A 14,974-nucleotide genomic window follows, 5' to 3' on the forward strand; every position below is an offset into this window, starting at 1 on the left:
AGTAGAGAGGAGGAAGTAGAGAGGAGGAAGTAGAGAGGAAGTAGAGAGAAGGAAGTAGAGAGGAGGAAGTAGAGAGGAAGTAGAGAGGAAGTAGAGAGAAGGAAGTAGAGAGAAGGAAGTAGAGAGGAGGAAGTAGAGAGGAGGAAGTAGAGAGGAGGAAGTAGAGAGGAGGAAGTAGAGAGGAAGTAGAGAGGAGGAAGTAGAGAGAAGGAAGTAGAGAGGAAGTAGAGAGAAGGAAGTAGAGAGGAGGAAGTAGAGAAGAGGAAGTAGAGAGGAGGAAGTAGAGAGGAAGTAGAGAGGAGGAAGTAGAGAGGAGGAAGTAGAGAGAAGGAAGTAGAGAGGAAGTAGAGAAGAGGAAGTAGAGAGGAGGAAGTAGAGAGAAGGAAGTAGAGAGGAGGAAGTAGAGAGGATAATGTGTTTTTATTCAAACTGGTTACAACCCAAGCTACCGTCTTGTTTACAAGCGGAGAAGCGACCAAACAGTCCGACCAGGACGCGTCTCACCTCCGAGAGAATAAAAGCTGCTGGAACAGCGAAGCGGCAGGTTTTCCAGCACGACGAGCCTCAACGTCTCCGCCGCTCGCTTCCTGTCGGAGGGTCGTTTGCCTCAGACGCTCTAAATCTCCTGCCGTTTCAGGGGTTTTTGTTTGTGTTGCTCTGGAACTGCGGTTTGGCTGCGTTCCTGCTCACTGTGGAGGAATTCTCCTGTTTGTCTAACAAAGGTTGTAGAGTGTGTAGTGATCCACAGCACTTTAAATCCACAAAGACACATTCAATATTTAACATAAAGGACGGAAAATACAGATGCACAGTGCATAAAAATTACAAGTGGATAGAAGAGCAATTGCATAAAATGAAAAAAAGATGCGGTGGATTGAAATCCTTCAAGTCTTTGTGAGAACAGCTGAGCCAGAAGCAGTGGGATTACTTTTTTTTTTTTTTTTTTTTAATGCAAAGGCACAAATTGTGAACGAGCTCCTCTACAAGGAAAACATATGAGAAATGTGGTAATTAATTAATTTAAGAAAAGAGCTAATCATTTCAATCTACATAGAAAACAACAACAATAATAATAATAATGATAATAATGGTAATGATATGATAATAATAATGATAATAATAATAATAATGATAATGGTAATGATAATAATAATGATAATGATAATGGTAATGATAATAACAATATTGATGATAATAATAATAATAATGATAGTGGTAATGATAGTAATAATAATAATAATAATAATAATAATAATAATGATAATGGTAATGATAATAATAATAATGATAATGATGATAATGATAATAATAAGAATGATAACAATAATAATAATAATGGTAATAATAATGATAATAATAACAATAATAATGATAATAATAGTAATAATGATAATAATAATAATAATAATAGTAATAATAATAATAACAATAATAATGATAATAATAGCAATAATGATAATAATGATGATAATAATAATAATAGTAATAATAATGATAATAATAATACTGATGATGATGATAATACTACTACTAATAATGATAATGATAATGATGATTATGATAATACTACTACTAATAATAATAATAATAATAATGGTAATGATGATAATAATTATGATAATAATGATGATAATAATGATAATGATAATAATAATAGTGGTAATAATAATAATAATAGTTGTTGTAGTTATTTCAGGACAAATCAACATGACACTCGCCACCTGAGACCAGGTAACACTGAAGTTGCGTTCACACGACAACGTTTTGAACGTTAGGTGGAACTTTGTGAAAGAAACTCTGAAACCAGGGGGTGGGGGGGGACCTGGGGGGGACCTGGGGGGGACCCGGGGAGGGTGGGGACCCATCCTTTCTGAAATGCCGCCCCTGCACCTGCTCTGACACGCGGGTGTGCAGCCTGGTGAGCAGATCAGAACCGCCGTGTCGTGACTCAGTCCATCTCCTCCTGGGACAGTTTTCACACGTTACGGCTCGACGTGGCAAAAGTGTCGACGAGGCGCTTTCGCTGGAGGCGTCGCCGTGTGATCGGAGCCCGAGGTGGAAAATCCATTCATTAATACAGTAATCAGAGTATTTCCTCTGCCAGAGGATTAAATGTGATTAAAGTCACGTTTGCGACGTTCAAGTCAGCCGAGCCGGTGTTTAGTTCTGGTTTCAGTGAGGAAGAATCAATATTTCACTGTGAGTGGTCAGACTGGGGGGTGTGTGTGTGTGTGTGTGTGTGTGTGTGTGTGTGTGTGTGTGTGTGTGTGTGTGGTTTCCTTCTTCAAGGGGACCTACTTTGACTTTCAGCCGCTTGTTTTTCTTCCACCAGGCTCAGTTGCTGAAAGTGAAACGAGACTCTTTTTCCCTTTTCTTTTCTTTTTTTTTTTCTTTTCTTTACTAAATATTGTCGAACTCCTCGTCGCGTCGATGAGGAGCGACACGACGAGGAGATAATAATAAAAAAAAAAAAGGCATTTAGCGAGCAAACAAGCCGAGCCCATAATTCACTGCTGTGACACACAAACAACCTTGAAAAGAGGAAGTGTCCCTTTAAGACGTGTCAGTCTCACTCTCTCTCTCTCCTCTCTGCTCTTTTTTCCTGCTCTCTGTGCCGCAGGAATAAAGACTTTCGACACAGGTAGGTGTTGCACCTTTCTCTGCGCCGCTGCCTCTTCCAATTAAGTTATAAATTCGCGCTCAACAAGAGGAAGATTCACCCGTCAAACATTTCAAACCTTCCGTTTGTGAGTCCGATGCAATAGTGCAACAATTATGTCGATTCAATGGCAGATGTTAAGGGCCAATCCCAATTCTATTTTTACCCCTCCAAAACGAGGGCAAAGGCAAAGGGATACAAGTTGCAGCCGTTAGATTTGGGACACCCCTCTCCCTCTGCTCGGCCCCACCCCCTCTGCTCAGCCCCACCCCTTTCCCTCTGCTCATCCCCACCTCTCTCCCTCTGTTCAGCCCCGCCCCTCTCCCTCTCCTCAGCCCCGCCCCCCTCGCCCTCTGCTCGGCCCCGCCCCTCTCCCTCTCCTCAGCCCCGCCCTCTCTCCCTCTGCTCAGCCCCGCCCCGCTCCCTCTGCTCGGCCCCGCCCCTCTCCCTCTGCTTGGCCCCGCCCCCCCTCTCCCTCTGCTCGGCCCCGCCCCTCTCCCTCTGCTTGGCCCCACCCCTCTCCCTCTGCTCAGCCCCGCCCCCTCCCTCTGATCAGCTCCGCCCCCCTTGCCCTCTGCTCGGCCCCGCCCCCTCTCACTCTGCTCAGCCCCGCCCTTCTCCCTCTGCTCAGCCCCGCCCCCTCATTCTCCTCAGCCCTGCTCCCCTCTCCCTCTGCTCAGCCCCGCCCCCTCTGCTCAGCCCCGCCCCTCTCCCTCTGCTCAGCCCCGCCCCCTCTCCTCAGCCCCGCCCCTCTCCCTCTGCTCAGCCCCGCCCCTCTCCTCTATAAAATGTTATAAACACGGTCTCTACCAAACAAAGACACATGGAAACTACATACGGCGGCGCTACTGCCGCTCTTACTAGTATAAAACACAGGTTTCTATAACTTTAGAAGCGTAAATATGTGAAATGTGAGTCCTCCTACCCCTCTGTTTAAAGTGTGCATCTGGAAACGCTTCGTTTCGAGGGGTGAATAGCCCTCCGCCTCACCCCTCAGACCCTCGTGAACGCGCCTTTCAAAGGGGAAGGGCTAAGATGAAGGGCTAAGGGGGAGAATTGAGACGCAGCCTCAGTCTCGGCTCCTCCGCCACCTGAGACGCTCAGCGGCACGGAAGTAAAGCTTGTTTACAGTGAAAGCAGAGGACGCAGGTGGTGGAAATCTCATTTACTGTCATAAATAAGTGCAAACAAAGGGAAGTAATCCGGGGAAGCGACCGGCGAGTGAGAGGAGTGTCACATTATCCCACCCGTCAAGTGGTGAAATCTAATAAAAGTGGATATTAATTTACATTATGAATGCATTTTAGGCAAGGCTGTTTGAAAAGATTGTTTTAAAACTCTCTCAAAGTGTTTTTTTTTGGGGAGAGATTCAGCTGCAGAGGAAAACATTTTCCTACAAGGCAAAATTAATGAATTAAAAAAAAGAAGAAAATAAGACATTACCATCAAGTAAATATCAAACTACAACAGTTTATTTCTCTGAATATTTTCTCTTTAATTATTGACTTTAACTCAAATAAAAAGTAATTAAAGTTCATTCTAATGGAAAATGTTTCTTTTTTTACGACAAATATTTAAATTGGGCAACATGTGGTTTCATATATATATATATATATATATATATATATATATATATATATATATATATATATATATATATATATATATATATATATATATATATATATATATATATATATTTACTAATGTGTGACTCCTTCATCGGGACCTGATAGCCCCCCCCCAGTCCCCCCTCCCCCCACAGTCCCCCCTCCCTATTCTGGGCATTTAGTTTGACTCATAATAGCCGTCAGGCTTTATGACTCCATCTTTTATCATTTTACAAAGACGTTTCATTGCCACATTTATTTTGCCGCCACATTAGCGCCTCCCAAAGCGGGCGGGTGTTGAGTGAGGTGCCATTAAGCCGGAGTGCGACCGCGGCGGCGGCGGCGGCGGCGGCCATGTTTACGACCGTAGAGCCGGCTGCTTTTCTTCTTCACTGCCTGTTTTCAGCTTTTTAATGATTCTCAGGCACCTGAAAGGCTTCAACTCTGGCTTCATGCACCAGTTTTTAAAAATTCTCAAGTTTGTCGAAATGCAAAATTATAGTCTAATTGGATTGTTGTTGTTTTTTGTTGTTGTTGTTTTTTGTAATAGTATCTTAGTTTCTCAATAGTATCTCACCCGGAATAAAACAGCCAGAATAAAACACCCGGAATCCGGAATAAAACACCCAGAATAAAACACTCGGAATAAAACACACAGATAAAAACACCCGGAATAAAACACCTGGAATCTAGAATAAAACACTCGGAATAAAACACCCGGAATGAAACACCCAGAGTAAAACACCCGGAATCCGGAATAAAACACCCAGAATAAAACACTCGGAATAAAACACACAGATAAAAACACCCGGAATAAAACACCTAGAATCTGGAATAAAACACTCGGAATAAAACACCCGGAATGAAAAACCCGGAATAAAACAACCAGAATGAAACACCCGGAATTAAACACCTGGAATTAAACACCCGGAATAAAACAGCTGGAATAAAACACCTGGAATGAAACACCCGGAATAAAACACCCAAAATAAAACACCCGGAATGAAACACCTGGAATCCGGAATAAAACACCCAGAATAAAACGCTCAGAATTAAACACCCGGAATTAAACAGCCAAAATAAAAACACCCGGAATAAAACACCCGGGATAAAACACCCGGGATAAAACACCCGGACTAAAACAGTTTTTTGGACTTTTCACTGGATTTTGCACCAGAAGGTTTCAAATCAAACAAATGTTAAATATAGACACAGTTAAATGGCTCAACAGCGCCACCTGCATCATGTTTCACCTTCAGTGGTGAAATTCAGAACACCGGTGTAACGGGCAACAACGTCTCAACGGGAAGTCGGCCATTTTGGAAAATAGGGCAGGTTTTGGCCCAAAGTTACACCCTTCCTGGTCAGAATTGACTCTGGAGAGATTTTCTACCATAATTAGTGAGTTTGTTTTGTTTCATATATGCATATCAATTTAACAATTCATAACCTTTAATTAGTTTACATCTTGAACTCTTGCGAACAGAGAATTCCACCTTCTCAGTTCATCGTTCCAAAACCTGACCCGCATCTATATTTAACATTTGTTCTTTCTTTACAGGCTTCACACATTAACACAACCCTTAAATTATACATTGCCTTTCTTTGAAACCATAATTTTTGAATACCCTCTGGAGTGCTATGATTCTTCACTCGGAGCATGATTTCTAATGTTTTTAAGTATTTAATGTCCACATGTTTTAATGATTGTATGAACGGTGGAATCCGGTTTTCCAGCTCTACGCATGATCCTCATCGTTCTTTTCTGCAATTTGATTATTGGACCCAAGTTAGTTTTGTGTTTATTTCCCCATATTTCTACACAACGAGTCGTTATTGTTTGGTTTTTGTGAAAATAAAGACATTTTAATCGCGTGTCCGCTGCACAACAACACAGCCAATATTTAAAGTCCCAGTGAAATGTAAAACACTACTTTGCAAAAAACGATAGTTGGGGTTCTACTTCTAAGGTTCCTCCGACTCTGCCCCACCACTGTTGTCACATAACAAACATTATTTGAATTTTGAATCTCCAGCCGAGGAAATCGGGGGAATCCTTCTTCTTCGTGGGCCATTGTGGGCGGAGCCTATGTGTGACATCACGAGTTGTGCAGATCTCGATCTGTTGTGTTTATATCGGTTTGTTTCCCTCTTAAATATCAAGTTTTTACAGTGTTTTGAAGTTATAGTCGGCGTTTTATGAGCTTTGACGAAAGATTGAGCCTGGAAGAGACCGAGAGAGGAGGAAAGGAGCACGGGCGGCGGGAGCGGCTAGCTCGTGAGGCTAGCGGCTAGCGGGAGCCGCTAACTCGGGCGGCTAGTGGACGATCAAGTAACACCTGGACTCATCTCCGGTGATTCCACAGTCAGAAAAGCTCTTGGACGTGTTGGATCCAGGAAGCCGGTCGTTCTGCCAAAAGTCAGGAGCCTCAAAGCCTCAAAGGTGAAAAGTGGCGGCTGCTGAGGCGAGGAGACGAGGACGAATGGAGGACGAAGCGTCTTCTGCTTCCTCAAACATGTTCCAGACGGGGTCACCGATGGCAGAACCACCTTCTGTGTCTTCTTCATCAATCACTGGGTTTGAAATGACCATGATGATGAAATCTGGTTCAATTCAGCCTCTTGGTGGTCAAAACTCTGATCCTCCATAATGTAAACACAACTTGGGCGTGTGCACAACTCGTGATGTCACTCTGTTATTGTCAGAAGCTCCGCCCAGCAGAGGAAATAGCGCCGTTTATCGGCTATTTTCTCGCAGATTTCCGCGTTTTAACATTTTACCTTCAGCCAGTTAGCAGGAAAACGTTCCTAGAAGAGACACCAGAGAGTTTTGGAGGTGGAACCTTCATTTCACTGGGACTTTAATGTTTATTGGTTCTTATTTTTAAAAAATCCCCTCGTGCAGTGGCGTGTTGTAACCGAGCTCTGGTCCCGAACGCAGCAACAACCCGGCGCACCGGTACTACCTGGCGACCGACCCGGTGACGGGACAGCTGTACGTGTCGGACACCAACTCCAGGCGGATCTACCGGCCCAGAGCCATGAGCGGCGCCAAGGACCCGCAGTCCAACGCCGAGGTGGTGGCGGGGACGGGCGAGCACTGCCTGCCCTTCGACGAGAACCAGTGCGGCGACGGCGGCAAGGCTCCGGAGGCGTCGCTCACCGGACCCAAAGGTACCGTTTGACTCTGATGGAGACGCTGATCCCACCGGGAGGGGTGGGTGGGGGGGTGGGGGGGGGGGGTGGGTATGACATCAGCATCGGTCCTCTACCGATGTGCCGCTTTGTGAACGGTTGTGTGGAAAATGGCTGCAACAGTCTGATTAATGTGAGTTCTGAAGCCGAGAAATGCACAATAGGAAACTAAAGAAACTGCTGGGAGTCACTGAAAACGCATCTTTTTGGAAACGGTACTGGTCCTGGACCAGTACTGACTGGTGATGGACCAGTACTGACTGGACCTGGACCAGTACTGACTGGACCTGGACCAGTAGTGGACCATGGCTGTAGTGTCCAGTTCTGCACAGGCTCAGAAGTTGGACAAAAAAAGATGCATTTTCATTGAAACATTGTGTAAACGGCCTAGAAGCCTTTCTTATGTCCCTATTATGTAGGAAACTTGAGCAGCCGATCCGCTCCACCTCCACCTCAACCTCCACCTCCACCTCAACCTCCACCTCCACCTCCCTCCACCTGCTGCTCGTCCCCTAAATGCTTTTCAAAGGGAACCAAAAAAAAAAACAAAAAACACTATTACAGTTAAGCTGCATTGTTAAAACAAGCAAGTTATCAAATGAGCAAAGATGCACATTTCAAAATGTGGCACATTTAAACCTCACCTCAACCTCCACCTCCACCTCCACCTCAACCTCCACCTCCACCTCCACCTCCACCTCAACCTCCACACAACCTCCACCTCCACCTCCACACAACCTCCACCTCCTCCTCCACCTCCACCTCCACCTACTGATGATCTGCTGCTCGTCCCTTATATACAAAAAACAAAAAAAAACCACTTTCCACCAGTTAAGCTGCATTGTTAAAACAAGCAAGTTTTCAAATGAGCAAAGATGCAGATTTAAAAAAATGCCTCACATTTAAACCTCCTTTTTAAAAAAAATGTCTAAAGGTTTCTTTTGTTTTTCGTGAAGCAAAACTGCGTTTCCTCAGCAGCGGCCCCCCGCCGTGCCTGTTGTCCACATTCAGATTGAACATCCGTGGCCACGATTGCTCACTTTTCCATAACTTCCATATCTGGTGGAGGAAAAGGCAGCGGTGAATTGTCTTAACGCCGGTTGTTGCCCGCTCTGAATGCCAACTGTAATAGCTCGGCTTCAGATGGGTGATTAAGGCCTGAGTGAAGGCAATCTGAGGGAGCGCCTCTAATGATGGAGTGGGTGGAAGCCGAGACCGCAGAAGAAACAGCAGATGGCTGCTTTTTCTTTTTTCTTTTTTTCTCTCTCTCTCTCTCTCTCTCTGTCTCTCTCTCCCTCTCAGACATTTGCTGAACTCTGCTCATATGTGACACTTTTCATCTGCCGGCGCTCCTCAGACTGTCAGGTAGCCGCCGCCGAGGATCCCCGGCCTCGTCAATGTTTCAGCACAAAAGCAATCTTGTGCAGTCCTCGCCACGGGTCAAACCCAGACACTCACCTTCCATCCAGGCTTTTAAAGACTCCATTGAAGACGAAATCTCACATCTTGTGGGGGGGGGGGGGTGGGGGCGGGGGGGCAGAAGTGACGACATGGCATTTCTGAGGACATCTTGATACGTTCACAATGTTGAAGAGCAAATCGTTGACTTGCAGTCCTGCAGGGTGAGAAGCTCCTCGAGTCTGCAGGGAAACGAGCAGAAGTTAAAACCAAAGTGAGGTCTGATAAACACCCCCCCTCCTCCCCTCCCCCCCCCCAGGTCTCTATTAGTGACACGGGGACTGATGTGAAGTGCTGCCGTGCCCCCCCCCCCCCCCCCTTTCATGTACATTTCCTTCCCCGTGTGGGACGAATGGCTGCCGCAGCGCCGCAACTTGGAAATCTGTGGCGACTCTCAATCACCGAGACGGTTTATGTCCACGGCCATCGCCACGGCAACCGCCCGGCTTTCACCTTCCTCGTGCAAACGTGTGCAAAGCTGTCATTTTCATTTTCTTGCTTATTTATTCCTCAAACGGTGGCAGATTGGTGATGATTGCAGGAGCCCCCCCCCCCCCCCCCCCCAAAAAAAAAAGCGTCACTCATTGACTCCAGAGGTCTTTTTTAAGATGGGGGTGAGGGGGTGGGGGTGGTGGGAGAGGGGGGGGGTCACAAGATAAGCCAAGTGCAAATATACCGTATGAATACAGCCTTTCCCACTTCTGCCTGAGAAATTATTTAATAGCAGAAAAGCAGCTTGTGAATTATTGATGCTTGTGCTTTTTGCAGTGACCTGAATAATGGGGAGGCAAGCTTGACACATGTATCCATCGTGTTCTGTCCACCGAGTCATGCAAGCAAAGATGCAGCAGATCCTGCAGGTTTTTCCTGTTATCACAAGCCTTTTATCCCCCCCCCCCCCTCCCCCCCCCCTCCATCACCTCCACCCCCCCTCCTTCTCCCACCTGCTGTCAACAGGCATCGCCGTGGACAAGAACGGCCTGATTTACTTCGTCGACGGCACCACCATCAGGAAAGTGGACCAGAACGGCGTCCTCTCCACCTTCCTGGGCTCCAACGACCTGACCTCGGCGCGACCCCTGACCTGCGACAACAGCATGGACGTCAATCAGGTGCGTCCAACTTGGGGCCTCCACCCCTCCCCCAACGCCTCCAGTCTCCACCCGGTGCTCAAAGCAATGGAGCGGTTCTGGTACGGGTGGAGGAGGATTGGAGGGGTTGTTTTTTTTTTTAGACCAGGCCTTCAGACCAAAAGCAGCTCCTCGAGACGCTCCGTGGTAAAAACATGAAGAAAGCAACACGTTTTGTTGTTGTTTTTTTTAACATTTCACTGTATTTTACAGCAGATGGTTTCCAGTGATTCCTGCTGGTAATTGTTCGGTTTCGTGTAAATATCTACACGTCATCAGCGTATACTCACACAATAAAGAAAAAAAAAAGCTTTAAAGTGTTGATTTAAGGGTTTTTTCTGGTACTATTCCAGCTGGATTGCTCCCTGTGGCTGAGCTGTATATTCAGCAGTTTTGCACAAACTACATCCACACAGAAGTAAATGCACTTCAGAGTCACAAGCTGTAAGATACTTAGTTTTTTTTTTTAAAAGAGTAAAATAAGTGCATCATTTTTTTTTTTTTTTTTTTAGATTTCACTTCACCATTTATGTGATTATTACAAGTCCCCAAACTCTGAAGGAAAAGGAGCCTTTTGCATGCTGCTCGCTCGGCCTGAAACCTTCTGCAATTAAATTTTAAAATTGCAAAAACTGATCTCTTTCCGGGACTTTAAATAATTGCTGTAGAAACGCTGCTGTCTTCTGGCTGCTAATATGTGATGGTACTTTGAAATCGGGGTGTTTTTTTTTTTTTTTTTTTTTTTTTTGAAGGATTGGAAAGTTGTGTTACTTTCAGGTTCTGTCTTCGCGTTATCTTTAAAATTTACTACCATCGTTAATTTGCTTTTCATGTTTTTAGCTTTTTTTTTCCTGATTCTGCTGTGAGATTGATGCTCATATTAGTTTATATGCAATTCTCAACAAAAAAAAAAGATTGTGATTGTGCGTATTTTCTGTTTAATTAAATATGAAATGGAAAATAGCAATTTAGTAGATCTGGACCGTGGAAGAAGTGTCTCTGCATGAGTGACTCGGTGAGGAAACAACGGTGTTTTTGTTGCTCACAGCGTCTTCTCTGGAAGTACAGCAGGAAAATGTGAGCTGCGAGGAGGATGTGATTTTGAAGGAAGTGCAGACATGAAGTGTTTATTGAGGAGATGAGTTTTCAGGTCACGGCAGATGATGTGGAGGGGAAGGGTAATTACTCAGTTTGGGGGGCTTGTTTTGATGTAGCTGCAGCTGAATTAGTGCTCAGTGTTCCACTAGAATCCCGAGGATTGAGGACACTTGCAGCCGACATGATAATGAAGCTTCTGCTGCAGCGCCTGAAGACGGCCGGCTTCATCCGGCGAGATTTTTACTCTGGCAGACGAGGCGACATGAAAGCGGCGGCTCGTCGTCGCGCAGTAGAATTCCAACGCAGGGACGGATGTTCCCGCATTTAAACGTGGACGTTTAAAGGGACGAGAGTATCGGGTCTGATACTGCGTCGTGAGAAATCCCCGATAAAGGGGACATCCACGCCATCTTTTTTTTCTCCCCAGCCTCCAAAAACATTCCGTCACTACGAACACGGCTCAACACGAGGGCCTGTAGTACACATGTAGTACACATGTAGTACACATGTAGTACACATGTAGTACACATGCCAGGCCTTTAGGGGCGCTGTGACTCACCAAACACATCAAAAACGCAGAAGAAGAAGTAGATTCTTGCTCTTCAACCTCGATATAACTCTAGTTCTATAGGTCTATGGCCCTGCTCCTCCTGCTGCTAGCATCAGTAGCTTCTAGTTCTATAGGTCTATGGCCCTGCTTCTCCTGCTGCTAGCGTCAGTAGCTTCTAGTTCTATAGGTCTATGGCCCTGCTCCTCCTGCTGCTAGCGTCAGTAGCTTCTAGTTCTATAGGTCTATGGTCCTGCGCCTCCTGCTGCTAGCGTCAGTAGCTTCTAGTTCTATAGGTCTATGGCCCTGCTCCTCCTGCTGCTAGCGTCAGTAGCTTCTAGTTCTATAGGTCTATGGCCCTGCTCCTCCTGCTGCTAGCGTCAGTAGCTTCTAGTTCTATAGGTCTATGGTCCTGCGCCTCCTGCTGCTAGCGTCAGTAGCTTCTAGTTCTATAGGTCTATGGCCCTGCTCCTCCTGCTGCTAGCGTCAGTAGCTTCTAGTTCTATAGGTCTATGGCCCTGCTCCTCCTGCTGCTAGCGTCAGTAGCTTCTAGTTCTATAGGTCTATGGTCCTGCGCCTCCTGCTGCTAGCGTCAGTAGCTTCTGCAGCTCCACCGGAACTTGTAGTCCCTGATTGTTGTGGTTATTTGATGACATCACGGACCGCGGGGGCGGGGGGGGGGATTCCCTCATCTTTTTTCGACAGATGATCGTCTTTGCCGACTTTACCGTCCACACCCCGGGGGGTTGGACGGCACGAGCCGGGGTTTTAGAATTTCCCTACTTTGGGACCAGTGTTAAAAAAACAACCTGTTTTCACGTTTCTAAAACCGTCTCATGTGGACGACACCTGAACCAGGTTCCTGGTGTGGACGACCTGCCAGAAACATCTGGTTCAGGTGAAGCAGGTTCCTGGTGTGGACGACCTGCCAGAAACATCTGGTTCACCTGAACCAGGTTCCTGGTGTGGACGGACCCCAAACAGAGCTGGAACTGTTTGGACATCCTCTAGTGTCAACAATGACAACAAGGACAAAAGTACGACAGACTATAAATACGTTGTGAGAAACTATCAAGGGGAGAAAGAGAGTCGGCATCATCGCGTTTCCTGACGTCGTCCATGCCGTTCAGGACAAGTGGATAGGAAAGGAGAGAGGAGAGACTGTTAGGAAACACCCGTAGCCTTCGCATATCGTTTGCATGCGGAGAATAAATTAAGTTCGATAGCAGTTGAGAAGTATTCGGTACTCGGTATGAGCTAAAGTTTAACACTTGTCCTTTAAAGCCGCGGCGTCGCTGGTTATTATGCTCCTCCACCACAGGAAGGTCGCTTTTATCTTGGATCTCGTGGAAGTGGACGCCTTCGCATCACATTGGCGCCCGTATTCTGCTCCAGACTCGTTCAGAGCAGCGCTGCTGGAGGATCAGCTTTTCAGTTTTCGTTTTGTTTTTTCCTCACCTCTTGTGTTTGTGCGGCAGACAAAAAGTGTTTTTGTCGTTTTTAACTAACCAATTTACATTTTAATTAGATTTCTAGTGTTTTAATGCAGATCGGCTTGCAGAAAAGGGAAAGCGTAGCAGGCTGCAAACAAAGACACGCCGCCAGAGTGGAGGCGAAAGACGGCGGGAGTCAAAACAAGAGTGACCCCCAAAAACAGCCCAAACTTTTTTTTTTTTTTTTTTTTTTCCCCCTGCGGACGAGGGCGGGTCGTTTTTAGAAACACTGCGGCAGAAACACCGACGGGGAGCAGGAACTGGCGGCTGCTTTTGACGACGTTTCTAATGTAGACATCAGAGTGTGTGTGTGTGTGTGTGTGTGTGTGTGTGTGTGTGTGTGTGTGTGTGTGTGTGCGTGCGCGTGCGTGCGTGCGTGCGTGCGTGCGTGCGTGCGTGCGTGCGTGCGTGCGTGTGTGGTGAGCATTAGAGAACACTGAGAGGCAGCGTGTTTTATTAGAACTCGCCCTGTGGAAAAGCACAATTGTGAGAATTCGGATGGGGTGAAAGGATGGAGGAGAGGAAAGGAAGGACAGAGAAAGACTTGGTGGAGAGAAACATACAACACCCATAAATTTTTTTTTTTATATACATTTTATAATACATTAACCACAGTGATCTAAATATTTTCCAACTGCCATGAGATGAAACCAGCCTGAGCAACAACAGAGCAAAAAACCCAAATAGTCACAACAATGATAACAAAAGCAAAAACAAAAGGACATAAAACAAAAAATAAATACATAAATAAAATAAAAACAAACAAACACAACAACAACAAAAGCAAACAACAACTTGATTCTGATAATTAACAGAACAGTCTCGTCAATGAGGAGTGGAAGTGTGTGTGTGTGTGTGTGTGTGTGTGTGTGTGCGCGCGTGCGTGCGTGCGTGTGCGTGTGTGAGTGTACGTGTGTGTGTGTGTGTGTGCGTGTGTGTGTGTACGTGTGTGTACGTGTGTGTACGTGTGTGTGCGTGTGTGTGTGTGTACGTGTGTGTGCGTGTGTACGTGTGTACGTGTGCGTGTGTGTGTGTGTGTGTGTGTGCGCGTGTGTACGTGTACGTGTACGTGTGTGTGCGTGTGCGTGCGTGCGTGCGTGCGTGCGTGTGTGTGTACGTGTGTGTGCGTGTGTGTGCGTGTGTACGTGTACGTGTACGTGTACGTGTGTGTGTGTGTGTACGTGTGTGTGCTTGTGTGTGCGTGTGTACGTGTACGTGTGTGTGTGTGTGTGTGTGTGTGTGTGTGCGCGTGTGTGTGTGTGCGTGTGTGTGTGCGCGTGTGCGTGTGTGTGTGTGTGTGTGTGTGGTGAGCATTGGAGAACACTGAGAGTTTTATTAGAACTCGCCCGGTGGAAAAGCACAGTTGTGGAGTGTTTTGACAGTCGTAACGACGCGGTTGTGTTGTGTGAGGTCCGACCGCGCCAACGACACTTTTACTCTCTGTCACATTTCCCAGCCGCAGATTGTAACGACCGGCCGGGGTTAGAGTTTTGGATCATAACATATACTTACTGTTTTCTTTTCTTTTTTTTTTCTACCGAGACGTGGTTAATGTGGCTGTCACTTTCACTTTGTGAATATTTTCTGTGCTTTATAGCCGCTTGGTCTTTCACGGCTGAGGTTCTCCCTGAGCTGGAATTACCGGGTCGCTCGGTGCAAATGGAGCAAGACGACAACAAAACAGAACTGCAGAGATCAGCACATTAACCAAGGAGCTGATTTTCGTTTCTACACATCAGCAGCAACACGGGACGAACCTGATGTGTGGGCCTGTTGGACGCTGC

The 14,974-nt window shown here is 46.1% G+C and overlaps 1 protein-coding gene across 1 annotated transcript in view; it reads left to right on the forward strand.

The window, feature by feature from the left end:
• LOC308134735 (teneurin-3) overlaps nucleotides 1–14,974 on the forward strand; it is a gene marked incomplete at its 5' end in the record, with an annotated part of 101,370 nt that overhangs the window by 70,926 nt on the left and 15,470 nt on the right. The window contains 3 exon segments of the mRNA XM_080502516.1: nucleotides 2,621–2,641; nucleotides 7,211–7,443; nucleotides 9,880–10,034. Of these exon segments, the coding sequence (XP_080358642.1) occupies nucleotides 2,621–2,641; nucleotides 7,211–7,443; nucleotides 9,880–10,034 (409 nt within the window).

This window comes from Blennius ocellaris, assembly GCF_963422515.1.
Source record: "Blennius ocellaris genome assembly, chromosome: 9".
Taxonomy (NCBI): Eukaryota; Metazoa; Chordata; class Actinopteri; order Blenniiformes; family Blenniidae; genus Blennius; species Blennius ocellaris.